Source organism: Neoarius graeffei, chromosome 25, assembly GCF_027579695.1.
Source record: "Neoarius graeffei isolate fNeoGra1 chromosome 25, fNeoGra1.pri, whole genome shotgun sequence".
Taxonomy (NCBI): Eukaryota; Metazoa; Chordata; class Actinopteri; order Siluriformes; family Ariidae; genus Neoarius; species Neoarius graeffei.
In genome coordinates, this window is record NC_083593.1 from 54,757,942 (window position 1) to 54,776,494 (window position 18,553).

Below are 18,553 nucleotides of genomic sequence, written 5' to 3' on the forward strand. Positions count from 1 at the left end.
ATTAAGCATTTTATTCCTTATTTAACATTGCTGCAATTGCTTTATTGAAAGATTAATTTCCTACGAGGGATTTGTTTGATAATTTTGAGAGAAAATAAGAGAGAAATGTCTAAGGCTTTGGAATAGATTATTAGATTGTTTGAATAAAATCATCAGGTTTATTTTCTTTTCTTTCTTTCTCTCTCTCCTCACAATAATTTTTTTCCCCTGCTGCTTCAAAGACAGTGTAAGAGCTTCGGACCTGTGGCACTTCACTAGGAGATGATTTGTTATTCAGAATTTCTAATTTTAAAGCCAATTAGTCTTTAATTCAGTGAATAATCAAATAGATATGAAACGGGAATTGATTGAGCTGCCAGTCAGGCAAAACACTCATATATGCAAGCCGCTAATAAGCACAGACATGGAGTAAAAATCCAGCTATTAAACGCTGGAGCTTCACCCGGAATAATGTTTGTATTGTTTGCTTGTGAGATTGTGAGGTCATTCTCCTTTTTAAACCATATGACACAGGAAACAGAAGGTGTAGGTTATGATATCGGCATTGTAATTATCAGTTTGATGACTATTATTTCACACATTTGTGGATAAGCAGCAGGTCAATACACTGTGAAGAACAACACTAAAAAAAACCCAGCAAATATTATCTCTCTCTCATTAGCATTGAGGAATAATTTGACGAGAATACTGCATTGTTTTAGACGGCAGTCTGTCATTGTTAATCCAGCAATCTGGAACTGATTCACTCTCCATCAAATCATGATGCATTTTTAATTGTTCATCAAAATCTGATTTTTCTCCTCTTTCTCACATCATCAGAGTTGGATATTAATCTTTCCTTGAGTTTATAATGGAAAAAAATACAAAATAAGTGGTCATTTTCATCACTTTGTGTGATGATGTGAGAAAAACGAATGACTAATATTATATCCCAAGCTTCAGGGACAACCAGATATGAGAGAGAGAGAGAGAGAGAGAGAGATCACAGGATGTCCTGATTAAGTGTCAGCATGGTCTTCGAGAGCGATATTCTTACTCCATCCTGACAAACTGCTAACGGCCGACTCAGCAAACACCCGCGAAACCGATCGCACCAGAGTTTCAGAGCGATCCAGATTTTTAAAAAAGAGTCCGATTTATCAGAAAAGATCTGATTGCACATCGCAAATGGAATGACTTTCAAATATTTTTGAAATGCACAGGTTTAGTGCTTGGTGCTCAGTTCATTTTGTCCGAGTTTGAACAAGTGTCTCAACAGTCTGCAGCAAATCGAACGGAAACGAGCGATCTCCACGATGTACGAGCATCTTTAATAAAATGAGATATGACTCCACATACCTAACACTGCTGCGGATCTCGAGTGAGACTCGCATTTAATATGCAGTCAAATGATGATGAATTAACTGTGCCTCTGGCTCAGGGTTCTCATTTCTCCACAGCGCTGAGCTAAGAGCTAATACACAACACACCCTGTGAGAAAGACTGTATGGAAAGAACAGTTTGTGCAAACAAAATACATGTAGGTGCTTAGTGCTCATTCGAGCCTCTCTTTGGACTTGGTGATAAGAGCTTCTTCCAGCCACCAGGGTGGCGATAGCAATCTCCCAAGTGTGTGTTGAGCTTCATCTCATCTCATTATCTCTCGAGCCGCTTTATCCTGTTCTACAGGGTCCCAGGCAAGCTGGAGCCTATCCCAGCTGACTATGGGCGAAAGGCGGGGTACACCCTGGACAAGTCGCCAGGTCATCACAGGGCTGACACATAGACACAGACAACCATTCACACTCACATTCACACCTACGCTCAATTTAGAGTCACCAGTTAACCTAACCTGCATGTCTTTGGACTGTGGGGGAAACCGGAGCACCCGGAGGAAACCCACGCGGACACGGGGAGAACATGCAAACTCCGCACAGAAAGGCCCTCGCCGGCCACGGGGCTCGAACCCGGACCTTCTTGCTGTGAGGCAACAGCGCTAACCACTACACCAGCGGTCTGCAACCACCGGTCCGCGGACCGGTACCGGTCCGCGAGACATTCCGAACCGGGTCGTGACATTGGGGGGAAATGCCAAAAAAAGGGGGGGATTTTTTTATATATAAAAGAGAGAGAAAGAGAGAGAGAGATAGAGAGAGAGAGAGAGGTGTAAATAAAACATGGGTTCATTTCACGTTAGATAAGTATGCATGGACGCTGCATAGCCTATTGCATTCGGAGGCCGATAGCACATTTTATTTTTTTCAATCATGATGACTGTCTGACCCGCCCTCAACACGTAGGCTATTTTCCCACAGCGCTGCCTCAGATCAGCTCAGTTCTCACGGTCAGCGACAGTGTATATTAGCTACAATGAGCAAGAAGCAGCAAACGTCCTTAGAAAGTTTCTTTGGTTTGGGTAAGGGTGAAAAGAGGTCCAGCATCGATGACAATAATGATCCCGGAAGCAACCCAAAGAAAAAGAAGGGATCTTTCAATAGGAGATATGATGATTCCTACCTAAAATTCAGCTTTACACAGACCGGTGACTCGCATGCTCCTAATCCGTTGTGTGTGGTGTGCGGGGACAAGCTGTCGAATGAGTCTATGAAGCCATCAAAGCTCATTCGACACCTTGAAACTAAACACCCCACACTTAAAAATAAACCTCTTGAATTCTTTGAGCGCAAAAAGCAAGAGCAAGATTCACAAAAACTCATGCTAAAGACAACTACTTCTGTGAACGTGGCTTTGCTAAGAGCCTCGTACAGAGTAGTGTGTCAAATAGCTAAGTCAAAGAAACCATTCACTATTGGAGAAGAGCTAATTCTGCCTTCTGCCCAAGACATGTGCAACGAAATGCTTGGGGAGGCAGCAGCCAAAAAGATAGGCTCGGTACCTCTTTCTGCCAGTACTGTGCAGAGGCGCATTAATGATATAGCGGAGGATATTGAGGCGCAGTTGTTGCAGAGGCTAAAAGGGTCGCCGTGGTTTGCAATTCAGGTAGACGAGTCCACTGATGTGGAAAACAGGGCAATACTTCTCGTTTTCGTGCGGTACATTTTTGAGGAGGATGTTGAGGAGGATCTGTTGTGTGTGCTCTCCCTTCCAACAAACACCACAGGTGCAGAGTTGTTTCGGGCGTTGGATGGTTACGTGTCAGGGAAATTAGACTGGTCCTTCTGCATCGGTGTATGTACTGATGGGGCTGCGGCGATGACTGGGCGGCTGTCTGGTTTCACTGCGAGGCTGAGCGAGGTTGCACCTGACTGCGAACACACACACTGTGTCATTCACAGAGAAATGCTGGCCAGCCGTAAATTGTCACCGGAGTTGAATGCTGTATTGAACGATGTCGTTAAAATGGTCAACTTCATCAAAGCACACGCACTCAACACCCGGTTGTTTGAGCAGCTCTGCGAAGAAATGAATGCAGAGCACAAACGCCTTCTCTTGCACGCAGAGGTCAGGTGGCTGTCGAGGGGGAAGTCACTGGCCAGAGTGTTCGAGTTGAGAGAGCCTCTGCAGGCATTTCTGGCAGGAAAACAGTCTGATCTGGCTGCGCATTTCAGTGATGAACACTGGGTGTCAAAACTCGCCTACCTCTGTGACATTTTTGCTTTGCTTAATGAGCTCAACCTGACACTTCAGGGGAGAATGACGACTGTCTTTAAAGTAGCAGACAAAGTCGCTGCATTTAAAGCAAAGCTGGATCAGTGGGGGCGTCGTGTAGACAAGGGTGTATTTGACATGTTTCATTTATTAGTGGGGCTATTGGGGGAAACGGAGCCAGCGCCAGCTCTATCACAGTTGGTTCGTGACCATCTCGTTGGGCTGTCGAAAGAATTCGACCGCTACTTCCCAGCCTCCCGAGATCCGCGTGATAAGAATGAATGGATCCGCAATCCATTTGCAAGAATTCCTGACCACCTGTCCGTTCAGGAGGAAGCGCAGCTGATCGAGCTGGCAAATGACGGTGGTCTTAAGACTAAATTTGACCAAACAAACTCTCTGCCTGCGTTCTGGGTAAACGCCAAACGGGGATATCCGGAAATAGCCGTAAAAGCGCTCAAAACGTTGCTGCCCTTCCCAACTACTTATCTTTGCGAGGCCGGGTTTTCCGCAATGACAGTGACCAAAACAAAACTGAGAAACCGATTGGATATTTCAAATACATTAAGAGTGTCACTGTCCAACATCACCCCCAGATGGGACATTCTAGCTGCAGGGAAACAAGCACAGGGCTCACATTAAAATTTAATCGGCTTATGCCATAATAAAATTAGGCCTTTAATTTGTTTCAGCACCTATTCCTATTGTGTTGTGCATGTTGTTTTCATGTTCCTAGTTCAATTTTGTCGTTCAAGTTTATGTTCCTGATTCAGTTTTACTTACTGTTCATAGCTGAAGTTCGCTACTTTTAACGCATGCACAACACCAGATATGGAACCAAAACGATCACCAAAATTGTCCTCCAATTCAAATAATCAATTATTCTAATTTGTAAAAGCGTCAGCTAAATGCATTCTCCCAGTGTCTGCTATACGTAGACACCCCGCCCCCCAGCTCGCGCGTGTGAGACCACGCCCCCCCCCACACACACACACACCGGGCCGCAGCAAAACAATGCTGAACCAAACCGGTCCCTAGTGCTGAAAAGGTTGGGGACCCCTCCACTACACCACCATGCCGCCCTGTGTTGAGCTTTCAGGTGGAAAATAAACTATCCACCATGGATCACGTGGACTCAATTCTTTCTAATCGGAAACACTGAAAGGGATTTCGAGGTAGTGTTGTAGTCGAGTCACTAAACCTCGAGTCTGAGTCCAGTCTCGAGTCCCCAGTGTTCAAGTCCAAGTCATTAAAGAAAATTTTGAGTCGAGTCCAAGTCAAGTCCACTATTGATCCAAGTCGAGTCCAAGAACAAGACTCCAATCACACCATTTAATGGTGGCTGTTGCTGCCTTTTTGTGAAAGTGTCTCTGCTACTGTGTTGGACCAACGTTACTGCTCGACTGCCCCATTTTAGTTAATAGGCTACAAATAAAAAGCTTGATCTTCGCTCAGCAAGCCCCGCCCACTATCAACAGGGCAAATAACATGAGAGAGGGTTAACACTAGCTAGTTTATCGGTCAGCAAGCCCCGCCCACTATCAACAGGGCAATGAACATAGCGTTTCACTTCCTTCTCTGGGTGGAGTCTCGCCAAATGATGATTGAAGTTCGAGGTTGTCCCCGTCGTCTCCTTGATAGTTCTTCTACATATGGAACACATAGCAGTGCATTTTTTCCCATTACAAAAGAAGTCTGTATAAGCAAAGCGGACAATCCTAGCGGCATCTCTCCAGGCATTTTAGCCCCATTAACGTTAGTTTGTTCCTGAACATGACGTATGAACAGATGAATGTGCATTCTCTTGCACAAAATTAGTATAAAAATTAATGTAGATATAAATATCTTATGCCAAATTATTATGGCATGTTACAAAACATAAAGAAAAAATCAGAGTCCTCGTCTCCAATTTATGAGCCCGAATGCAGTTTACGCACAACTCTGATTCATCAGTGCTCAAGTCCAAGTCAAGTCATGAGTCCTTAAAATTAGGGCATGAGTTGGACCCAAATACCTAGAAAAGGTATATCCATCCATCCATCCATCCATCCATTATCTGTAGCCACTTATCTTGTGTAGGGTCACAGGCAAGCTGGAGTCTATCCCAGCTGACTATGGGTGAGAGGCGGGGTACACCCTGGACAAGTCGCCAGGTCATCACAGGGCTGACACATAGACACAGACAACCATTCACACCTACGGTCAATTTAGAGTCACCAGTTAACCTAACCTGCATGTCTTTGGACTGTGGGGGAAACCGGAGCACCCGGAGGAAACCCACGCGGACACGGGGAGAACATGCAAACTCCACACAGAAAGGCCCTCGCCGGCCACGGGGCTCGAACCTGGACCTTCTTGCTGTGAGGCGACAGCGCTAACCACTACACCACCGTGCCGCCCTGTGTGAATATATATGAACAAAAAACTATAGGTTATGAATACACATGTATCCAAACTAACTATGCAATTCAAGTCTTTGTACAGCCTTCCTTTGGCAGTAAAACAGCACGGAGTCTCTCCTATAATATTTTATAAGGTTGGAGATCCAGAGCAAGGAATCTGAGCCCATTCCTCTTTACACAATCTCTCCAGATCATCCAGGGTCCTCGGCCCTCTCTTGTGCGCTCTCCTCTTCAGCTCCGCCCACAGGTTTTCACTGGGGTTCAGGTCAGGGGACTGAGATGGCCATGGCAGAAGCTTTAATCATTTTTGTTTTAATTTGGACATACGCTTCAAATCATTGTCCTGCTGGAAGATCCACTGTCAACCCAGTTTCAGTTTCCTACCAGAGGAGCCAGTTTCTGATTTAAAATGTCTTGGGTTTTCATGGAGTCCATGATGCCATGGACCCTAACAAGCTTTCCAGGGTCTTTGGAGGAAAAAACAGCCCCAAAACATCACAGAACTTCACCATATTTCACAGTCGGGATCTGGTTCTTTTCATTATAGCCATCCTTCTTTTTACACCAAACTCACCTTAAGTGTTTTTGCCAAAAAGTTCAATTTTTGTTCCATCAGACCAGAGAATACAGTTCCAGTCAAAGTTGTAGTAGTATTTCACAAACTTTAGGTGCTTATGTTTGGGGTTAACGGACAGAAAATACTTTTCTGGAACCTTTCAAATAATCTGTTGGCATGCAGGTGGAGTCTGATGGTGGTTTTGGAGAACTGTAAACCCCAAGATTTTTTTTTTTTAATTGCCCTAACAGGACATAGGAAATGGACATTTTCAGGTTAGTAGCTATTTTGTATAACCATTCCCTGACTTATGAAGGTCAACACACTTCTCCGCTCCCTCATTTGGTTTGTGTGTCTCTTATCTTTCCCATGTTGATGCTGAGGGAATTTGGCCTCTGTGTCACCTCATATTTGTCCCCCAGTTAATCAGGAAGTCATGGACTACAGCTTGAAAGTTCCTACACACTCCGATCAACTCAAAAATGGGAAACATGCTTCAGTGACATTGTGTTCACTATGATTTCCAGGGGTGTCAATAATATTGGCACACGTGTTTCTGTTGAAAATACTTATTTCTTGATGAGGGATTTGTTTTTCTCTGAATAAATTTATTTTGATTAAAGGTTGGATTTTTCTCTCTTTTTTAACACACTGGACTCTTGGAGTTTTCCTGTTTGCTCTGTCACCCTGAAAAACTGTCATTTACACACATCTGTTTACATCTCATCTCATCTCATCTCATTATCTGTAGCCGCTTTATCCTGTTCTACAGGGTCGCAGGCAAGCTGGAGCCTATCCCAGCTGACTACGGGCGAAAGGCGGGGTACACCCTGGACAAGTCGCCAGGTCATCACAGGGCTGACACATAGACACAGACAACCATTCACACTCACATTCACACCTACGGTCAATTTAGAGTCACCAGTTAACCTAACCTGCATGTCTTTGGACTGTGGGGGAAACCGGAGCACCCGGAGGAAACCCACGCGGACACGGGGAGAACATGCAAACTCCACACAGAAAGGCCCTCGCCGGCCACGGGGCTCGAACCCGGACCTTCTTGCTGTGAGGCGACAGCGCTAACCACTACACCACCGTGCCGCCCATCTGTTTACATGTCATGAAAAAAATAATATACCATAATAAATATAATATTTAGTCCATGACCAGTTTTAAAAGAAAAACAATCTATGATTTGCTGCACAATTTGACATTCAACTTAAAAATATTTCATATCAGCAACATGGCAATCAAGTGTTCACACACACTGTTCTTATGTTGTTTCTATATATAAGGCTAAGTGCACACATGCTGGGTAAAAATAATGGCAAAGATTGTTGGGAAAAAAAAAGCAAAGAAATACAGCAACTCGTTCTCCAAATTTAACAGCCGCCCACCTGCAACAACCTGGAAGCTACAAAGTGGACAAAAAGTCTTGCTGCTCTTTTTCCTCAATTACAATAAAGTTCAATATTAAAGCAAACTTTCCCTGAATTGTATTAAAGTCATGTTGTATCTTGTCTGATTTGTATCTTGGACTTCAAATACTTAAAATTAAAGAAGTAGACAGCAGAAAAAAGTGAAGGTGGTATTTTACGGCGCTTGAAAGCTGACAGAAGGTCATTTATATATTTAAATTATCATCACATTATTATTATCTTATATATATTAGATTTTTTTATTTTAAAAAAAAAGATTTGATGCAAATTAATCCAAAGGTGAAGCATCCAGTATTTTAACTTTTTATTGTTTATGCACGAAACAAATTTCTACAATTAACTATTTTTCAACAGTATAACATTATCTATGTAGCTAGTCAGGCTACGCTAATATGCAGTGGTGAACCATTACTGTTGGGGTTCAACCCCAGTCAGAGACCCCGATTCCTTCGTGGGCCCCCCTCGGATCCGAGGACGAATGAACAGGACGATAGAAACAGACAGGGGAACACCAGAGAGTTCACATGCCAGTTTATTCACACAGTCACTTCGTCGAAATGAAAACATTCTTGGAAACATCTTATAGTATCTCTGTGTTTATGTTTTGTCTTCATGTGTGTGTGTGTGTGTAATGGGTGTGCGTCTATGTAGAAGTGTGTAATGATCTTGAATCAATCATAATATAAAAACATATTTCTGATGACAGTAAGGTACAGATAGATATCAGAGTCTCGGCTTATGGTCAATATTATGGTTAGAGCATGGAACGTCTAAACACAGAATGTCTAGTCTACGGAGTCTATTCAGAGAAGGTCAAAGACACTAGTTTGCACAGAAAGGATCTAATAATTTAACATAATTTCTTAACACATGAATGTGTGTTGTCAGTAAATTACATCTTGATCTCATCAACATAAGCAAAATAACAAATAACAATATGTCTTTAATAATGCTAAAACAAAGAATGTTATAAGAAAATAAACATAAAAATAAGAACAACTTAAACATAAGAACAATGAGAATATGTCTGAAAGAGAGAGAACAATTAAACAACTAACAGGATTAAACTCATAACTAAATTAGGTTAATGCTTTTAAACTAAAAACCCTTAGAATCATAAGATCTTAACTATAATTATAATGTCATTATGAAACTAATCTAAAACTATAAAACTAACATTAATCATGGAATGCATTCATTAATTACGGGATCCAAATCACTACCATAGTATATTTCAAGCTTTTAAGAAGCTATAAACCTAAGTTTCAACTAAACATGAATTAACATAAACATGAACCTTAATTCTACCATTTCAGAGTGTGTGTGGGTCGATCTGACACCAAAACAGACCTTGGTGAATCCTTCAGACATCTCTCTGAATGAATACACATTCATATCAAAAAATAAACAAAACGTTCCCAAACAATGTCCAGCCGAGACAGAAGGTCATTTTTAACTGAACCTTAAGTTAATCCTTAATTTTGTCACCATTTTAATAAATTACTGCCTTCTTGGTCAAGAATAATACTTATATAAACCTAACAATCACTATTAGAGCTGGGATTTGAGCTCAGTCAAAACTTAGCCAGGCACCAAAAAAGCAACAGGACGAAGGATTTTGTAAGGGATTAGCAGCAAGCTGCCAGGTCGCTCTGTTGTGTGAAGTTGTCTTGTTGATTTTAAAAGTAGCTCAGTAAATTACACAGGGAAATGAATACTTAAGTCGGAGTGAAAAATACTGTAGCGAGTGTGAACTGTGTATGGGAAAAGAGAGCAACTGGACTTGCTTGAAGATTCTTGAAGACGTGTCACCTCTCATCCGAAAGCCTTTCGGATGAGAGGTGAAATGTCTTCAAGAATCTTCAAGCAAGTCCAGTTGCTCTCTTTTACCACCCACAGTTTACTATGACCTGAGAATCTTCACAGACATGTAGCGAGCATGCAGCGTGGAAGAAGAGTCTGGAAACAGAAATCTTAGTTTCTCAGTTGTTAGCCTGTGCTACTAGCTCTCGATAGCACTGGCTTGACCGCTTTATTAGCATTCACTAACACTACTGATGAACGCTGCACCGGCTGGAAGGTGACTTCACTGCTGCGCTGACAGTGCCAACTCGTGGTCAAGCTCGCGTTGGCCTTCAAGAAGGCTGAGGGTGATAAATTTTTGGTCCCTCCCACTATAAATCAAAATCTGATTGGTTAATCTGTCTTCATCTGCCACTTCCTACATAAACATACACTGCCATGGCCTTCTGTCCCAGAAATGAAGTCTTTGAGCAGCTCTAAACTCTTCTCAGCTGAGAGATAACAAACAAACAAACAAACAAACAAACAAACAAACAAAAAAGCTCATTGGATAACTCAATTTTAATGTTTTCAGGACAGTAACCCTTTCATTTCTGAAGCAAATTTGATAGAAAATGAGGCCGAATTAGAAGAGAATAATTATCATGAAATTATGAAAGAAATTACATATAACATTTGAAATGCTGAGATGTTTGGGCCTTCTCTGAAGGCCTAGAAGGCCCTGATGGTTCCCCTGTGCTAATATGATCGTTCACAACTAACAGTCAAAGCTAGCTGATTAACAGGAATTTCACTACAGCTGCAGTATTTTTGCTGCAATCTCTCATGAAATAAATTGAATCGAACATCTTAAATGTTATTGCATCATAACATGTTCAAGCCAGTCATGGTCTGGTATGCGTGACTGGTTTGTCAGAGGAGGGGGCGGGGCATGGAGGATTTGAAGGCACTTCTGTTTTGCACGTTCATATGTGCCTCGAGCAACTCATTCATGATTAGTCACAACATAAAGATAGAAAAAGAGACTCTTATTCATCACATACTGTATTCACCAGATATCCTATCTTGTTAGGAAGCTGGGCTCAGAGCGTAGGGTCAGCCATGAGATCGCACCCCTTGGAGCAGAGAAGGTTCAGGGTCTTAATCAAGGGTCCAACAGTGGCAGATTGGCAGTGCTGGGGCTTGAACCCTTGACCTTCTGATCAATACTGGTCAAGAACCATTCACCAATCAGCCACCACTGCGACTCATACAGAAACGGTTATCTCCTCAATGAGCCACAAGATGTGCACCAGCGAGTGTGACAATGAAACATTGCTTCGGGTCTGATTTCCCCACAAGGATATGCACTCAGCTCTGAATGGAGCTTGTTTAAGTCCACCCACGCATATGTCCCTACACTTCCTGTAAGTGAGTGTCGTGTGTTGTCACCATGGCAGCAGCCAAGGCCTTTCTGCCGTCTTGTGACTGCCAGCTGAAGGACGTGTAAATTGCTGGATTGTGTTGCTATGACGATTAGTTTCCAGGCACTTGATTAGAATGGAGAGGAAAGGGACTAAATAAATAAATAAATAAATAAACCATACCCTTTATTCAGTAAAGTCCATCAACCACATCCAATTCACTATTCCCTATTCATCATATTTAAATAACATATTGCATTTTATATCTGTTCTGTACTATTCTGTTTATTGTTTGGACATGACATATTGTTTTGCATCATGGGATGTCATGTGTTCAAATACTATTAGCACACAATAAACAGACTGTACAGTGTCCGAATATTCAGTCAAATGGTACCCAGATGATCTACTACATCCGTAATATATATATAAACGTATCACACTACACTACGCTACACGATCCCATGATTCAGCTGGAGCCTCAGAATAACTGAAGAATTCTCCCGGGGAAAACAGAAAGAAGATGGCACCTGAAGCAAAGCTGGTTCTTGCAGCATCCAAGTGGTGTCTCTGGTGGTGTACAAATGTATCAGGAACGGTTTAAACACTTCTACTATTGCAGAAGGTTTTTTTTTTTCACAGCATACATGTGTATATGTCATTGGTGAACCTCTAGGTCAGAGGACAGGTCAGATGGTGGCAGAGTACGTCTGAGTTGTGTCTTTAGTATTTACTCATAGAACATACATACTACAGTAACGGTCGAGTCATAGGGATGTAACCGATGTTAGTATTCAGATGCATTTGTACTGTAGGTGGGGCATCAAGATCTCACTGTGATCGGCTATTTTAGATAATTATTTAAAACCTATTGTCATTATTTCGAGGCATTGTGTTGAATTTCTTCACTTTGTCATTAGCTATAGTTAGCTAATGATATTTAAGTATTTAAGTGTTAGCTAGACAACAAACAAATGTTGCTTGGGTGTTCGCATCTTATGTCCAATGAAGATCTTGCTCAGGCTACACTGCAAAAAATAAAAATCTTAGGAAGTTTATTTGTCTATTTTCAAGTCAAAACATCTAGCCACCCTTATTATAAGACATAATTGCCCAACAAGCAAAACCTCATTTAGCTAGAAAGGCTAGTTTTTAGACAGTCCATCTTGAAAATCTTGTATAGACCCTTTTCAGTCACGTGACCTTCGTAAACGCGACCACCATTTTGGACATGTAGCGGACTTCGGCTCGAATTGGTTTGAATGCGAGGAAGGCGACAAACGGAGAACATACAAGAAAAAGGAGCGAGGTGCAGAAAACACCTTCGCTATCCAGCGACGTAGGGTATTTACAGGGCGAGCAGAGGGAGAGGTATTTTCAAAAATTGAGGTTAGCAGGCTTAGAGAGCTACCATCACACTGCCCTGGCGCTGTGTACAGTTTACCTTCTATGGTTTGTGCACTCACTATTTGCCATTACTTTCTCCAACCGTTGTTACAGATCACAGGGAATGGCCTGGATTTAAGAGACAAATACATGTTCCTCTTGTTTTGAACACTTATTTGTAGGCAGTGCTTAATTTGTAAAGTGGGAGGTCCCGGAGCGCAGAGGATGAGCGGCTCCGGTGCAGAAAAAAGAGGGGGGGAGGGGGGCGCGGCGCTGCGCTTCTGGGCATGTTTTGTAATAACACTGCAAATTAAGTTCATCTGCAGATATTTTGTGGATGTCGTTTCATGAGAGAAATCACCAACAAGACAGATATCAAAATCAGACATTAACACTAAATAAACTTGCATTTTTTTATTTAATTATTTGTTTTTTGTTTTTTTGTTACATAGTCAAAAGAGGTGTCGGATCACCGGATCCAGTGTAAATAGCTGCCGGAGCCAACGCCCGAGGTTCCGGAGCACGCTCCGGCTTGCTCCCCCTCAAATTAAGCGCTGTTTGTAGGACACTGCCTCTGATCTGTCCTACAGTCTACCAACAGCAAAGGAACACAACGCTAGCTAATGTCGTTAGCTAATAGCTACTACAGAAGAACAAAGAGGTTACAATGGGTTATTTTAGCCTGTTTGGTTACACACTCGCCGCCACAGAATGTTAACAGCAATGTAATGCCTTTTCTGGCTAATTTTATTCGTCTTACCTCCAACAAAGTGGTCACTGCACAAGCGCTGGTATGCCGAGGGCTGCCAATCTTTCCTGTTTATGGCCGCTATCCATCTTCTCCTTTGGTCAGCATCTACCGGGATCCGATAAAATGATAACCCTTGCCTTGTGTGTTGATGGTTACTACATCCAGGTGCACAACAATATAGTGGCATGATGGAAGTCTTGCTGAAAATAAACACTTTCTTTGCTGCCGTTCCTCAATACTGGCTGTGGTAAACTACTGGTAGTACATGTCCAAAATGGCGGCCGCGTTTGTCGTGACGTCACGTGAAAAGGGTCCATAGACAAAATGTCTTGAAAAAGTCTTATTTGGAGCACCTTTGAAAATAAAACAAGTTTTTTTTTTAACAAGTAAGTACATTTTGGACATTTTGTCAAATGCGGTTCATCTTGTTTCAAGAAAAAAAACAAAGTATGCTTGTTTTGGGAATAAATGAACTTTACTGAAATCTTTGAATCTTTCGTTACAATTCAACTCCACCTTACAGATCCTAAGTTTACTGCGACTGTTTTCTCAGTCATTCAGAGTGAGCTCCTTCTAGATGCTGTACAGACTCTAGACCAGACAAGCGCCTTCAAAAAGGCTATGAGTGAGTGGAGGGCGTTTTAGTGAGGGCTTTTTGGAATGCTGTGAGTTAAGTTCAGTGTTTTTTTTTTTGTGCCTGATCTTGTAAACCCCTCGTACACATGAATAGTCAGTGCCCCCAAAATGCACTGTTGCTTTGGCGTTGGGTAAGCACTGTTAGTCAAAATGCGTAGACTTTTTTTTTTTTTTTTGGTGCCTGAGGTCCTGGGGAAGTGGAATCTTAAGAGATGTTTGAATGTTGAAATGGGAAAAAAAATAAACTTGTTGCAATGCTACACGTGTCGTCAACTTGATTCAAGATAGTCTCTGGTCTCATATCTAGAGTATTTTACTAATTACAGGCCACAAAAGGAGAATCTTTTAAGCTAGCAATGCTTAGTTGTAGAATTTAACAATCCTAATATTAGTATATTTATCTTAAATTCAGTTTTTACTGCTAAGACTTTGTCATGAATTTAAGTGAAATACCCTTAAAATGAAATTAAAAAAAATGACTTGAATGGCTAAATGTAAGAAGTACGATCTTGTTATAAGAACTATTTTGATTATTTTGAGTTAATCAGATCTCACATAATAAGTTCCCCAATCATATTTTGGAATTATTTCATCTAAAAACAGGTTAGATTTTTCATCTTACTTTAAGAAATCTTACCAAGTCAAATTTGACTAGTTCCATTGGCAGATTTTTTTCACCTGATTCAAGCAAATATGCTTTGTTTTAATCTTTTATTTCTTATTTTTAAAAGGCCATTTTTTGCAGTGTACACCCAGATTGTGGTCATTTTAATCATTATGTCTTTTGTTCATGAATGTAGATTAGTTTGTTTGTTTGTTTTTGCACCACCCTGGATTGCCAGCCCAATACTGTGATTGGATCCAACTTGGCCACCCCATTGTAAAAGGTCTGGCTATGATTCTTGGTCCAGAACTATGGACAGGAAATGTAATGTGTGCACTTGAAGTATATCTTTTTTACATTTTACTTTGCTAATTTGAGTCTTTGGTTCATTTGCATTCATGCAAAATTTCTACTTTTATGTCCTCTGCCAAGGACAGTATGCTTTCGGTGCGGTTTGTTTATCTGTCTGTAAGCAGGACTGCACAAAACCTACTAACCTGATGTCCATGAAACTTGGTGGAAGGGTGTAGCATGGGCCAAGGAAGAAATCATTACATTTTGGAGTGGATCTAAGTCACAGGACGGATCGAAGGCATATAAAGGTGATGATACCGTACATGGGGCAGCTTTTTCAGCAATGTTGCCAGGCAATGGGCAACCAGGTGAGACACAGGGCACTAATTTGGGCAACAGACAATTGGCAACAACCAATTAGATAAGCGCAAATCTGTTGCCAGGGAGACAGAGACTGCAAAGATGGACACTGAAACATTTGCAGCTGTCACTTTTGTCTTGGCTTCTGCCTTTATTTATTTCACTCAAGTAAATATAACTTCTGGAACAAAACTGAATAGATCCTCTGGTCAAAAGATAATTTGCCATTATTTTAACATTTATCAGTCAAAACAACCACATTATTCTGTTTATTATTAACACTTTAAATCTCTTTAAAAATGCTACTAGCCTAATCACATATGTAGTAGCTAATAACTGACACATACATCACAAAAACATAATCGTTTAATTCTCATCTCAGCAAAAAAGGGCATGGACCAGGAGATGCTGCTGAGGAGAAAAAGGGGCTGACGGAGCTCCTGAAAGGCTTGCTTTCTTTTTTAGATCCCAAAGTTTGTACTGTTTTGCCCTCAGGTTCCACAAGTAATTGTGCTCTGTATGTGAATTAGATCATATGATAAGTTCGACAATCTCTATTATCAGTCACAAAAAAAAAAAAAAACATGAGCTGCTCATCACTTTTAACTTGATGCAAGAGAGCTAATGTTATTCCTACATAGCTAGCGATAACTTTCAGTTAACTATGCTAGTAAAAACCACCACTAGTTAGCTAAATCCCATTCAGTCTCTGTGGAGCGGTGGTTAGCTAACGGCAGTTTACGCTTCACTGAAAAAAATAAAATCGATATCTTAATACGAACTGAGCACATAAAATAGATGTCTGATGGTTTTCGAAGCATTTGATTAGGTAAATTCACCACTTTGGGTTTACACATAAAATAACAACTTACCATTATAAAAAGATATAAGTTATCTCTCTTTTTCTTCGCTCAACTGCTGGAGACATCGCCATCTTTGTTGAAAATTTCAGAAGCTCTCAGGTGGTCATGTGATTTGCTGCTAGCACTCTGGTTGGATGATTTTAAAAACTTGTCCAAAATGATCAAAATCATTCAGATTTATGTTGCCCAGTGTCGATCAGAGGACGGCACAGTGGTGTAGTGGTTAGCGCTGTCGCCTCACAGCAAGAAGGTCCGGGTTCGAGCCCCATGGCCGGCGAGGGCCTTTCTGTGCGGAGTTTCCTCCGGGTGCTCCGGTTTCCTCCACAGTCCAAAGACATGCAGGTTAGGTTAACTGGTGGCTCTAAATTGACCGTAGGTGTGAATGTGAGTGTGAATGGTTGTCTGTGTCTATGTGTCAGCCCTGTGATGACCTGGCGACTTGTCCAGGGTGTACCCCGCCTTTCGCCCATAGTCAGCTGGGATAGGCTCCAGCTTGCCTGCGACCCTGTAGAAGGATAAAGCGGCTAGAGATAATGAGATGAGATTACCCAAAAAGTTGTCCTGTGTAACATTTGGCTTTCGTAGAGATCTGCACTCTCCGAGAGCCCGTCTAGTTGTTATGACTATTTGTTGTATGTCGGAGTGGCCTGTCTTGTGTTTTCTTGGCTCTAATGAGAAACAGCAGTAGCTCTATATAACTCCTAAAGCAAAACTAGACTAATTAATTTGTGCACTAATCTGTCATTTCTTTAAAATGTATGCTTGTTATTGGTTTTTTTTAATTTACACATTTAATTAAAGTATAGGAAAGGATCAAATCACAAATCTAAGTTTTTCTTCCATGTTTGTGTGTCAGACAGTAAATGGGATCTAATCACTAAGTAGGAACTATTTGAGTGAGGGTGAGAAGGGGAACTGAAAAAACGTGGAAGCCAATCATTTGGATTTGTCACTTTCCTGCCTCATACCGTGGCATTGAGAACATTTTAATTCAAATGTCACTTGCTGCTGAAATCACTGCTCTGTGTCATGCATGCACAGAAAATGAACTATTGTCTGTCACCTTTCACTCGCTAGTGTGAATATAGCATAAAAATCACCTTGTAACCATGACATCTCTCTGATCTGGGCAAAGTCCACATCACATGCGCAGCTGTCTGAGTGTTGCTCACGTCAGTATTTGAAATGCATGTACTGAGGATTTAATATAAAAAAAAAACAAGTGTTGCCAGGCAAAACAAACCTGAAGCAGTGAACAGCCATGCTAACAGCACCCGGGAGTTCGGTGCCTCACTCAAGGGCACCTCAGCCCAAGGCCGCCCCATATTAACTTAACCGCATGTCTGTGGGGGAAACCAGAGCACACCCACGCAGACACAGGAAGAACATGCAAACTCCACACAGAAAGGCCCTCGCCAGCCGCTGGGCTCGAACCCAGAACCTTCTTGCTGTGAGGCGACCGTGCTAACCACTACACCACCGTGCCGATATTTCTCAATCATCAGCTGTCAGGTTATAGTCCTATGAAAATCCATGACTTTAAGTTTGACATTTCAAAGTCATTCAAGATCAAAGGTCATGGTGCCCATATGGCACTTCTATAAGTTGATAATAGTAAATATCTGTCTACCATCAACTGTTTTCAAGTTATAGCCTTCTGAAAATCCGTGACCTTGAATTTGACCTTTCAAGCTCACTCAAGGTCAAAGATCACAGTGCCAAATGAAAGGCCATAAGGGACTTCCTATACACTCATAATAGTAAACATTTGTCTATCAGCAACCGGTTTTCAGTTATAAAGGAAAATATGTTATTTTGACCGAAAGGTTGACTTTTCTGGTGACCTCCACCTTGACCTGATTACCCCCAAAATTTAATCAGGTAATCTACGGACCATTGCCCACCTACTCTGAAAATTTGAAGTCAATCGGTGCAACCGTCTAGACGCCAGATTGTTAATGGACAGAAACACAAACAAACAAACAAACAAACCACACTGATTACAATACCTCATCGTGCTTACTCCATCTCCGATGAGATAAAAAAAAAGGGCAAATCGGCTTTAACAACTCCAAAGTTTGCCCAAAATGGAGGCGTGGCTTAGTTCTGAATGATTCTGGGCTTGGACTTAACCCCAACCCTGAGCAATTCTGAGCTCGGAAATAATCTGAATAGTAAAATCAGCTTAGACTGATCGACGTAAGCAGGGTGTGTAAGCCATCTCTGAACACACAAATCCATTTTTAAGTTGTCATACATCATCAACTTACCGGTAAGTCACCAACTCTGAATAGTTGATTATGTGGGTTTAAGTTTCCTCTGAGTGTGGCCCAGTATGCATAAATAAGAGTTTCCATTTTAAAGATTTCTTCCTGACTTGTTTGTCAGTGACAGAGCATCTTCACCTTGGCACTTAAAGAGCTAATCCTCTGCCTACATTCTGCTGTAAATATAAAACATCAAACATC

General features: G+C 41.5%; 1 protein-coding gene across 1 annotated transcript; it reads left to right on the plus strand.

The window, feature by feature from the left end:
- Positions 1–2,349: 2,349 nt before the first annotated feature.
- LOC132873258 (SCAN domain-containing protein 3-like) lies at positions 2,350–4,230 on the plus strand. The gene has a single exon (XM_060908616.1). It carries the CDS (start codon positions 2,350–2,352, stop codon positions 4,228–4,230), a length of 1,881 nt encoding a protein of 626 aa, XP_060764599.1.
- Positions 4,231–18,553: the final 14,323 nt, after the last annotated feature.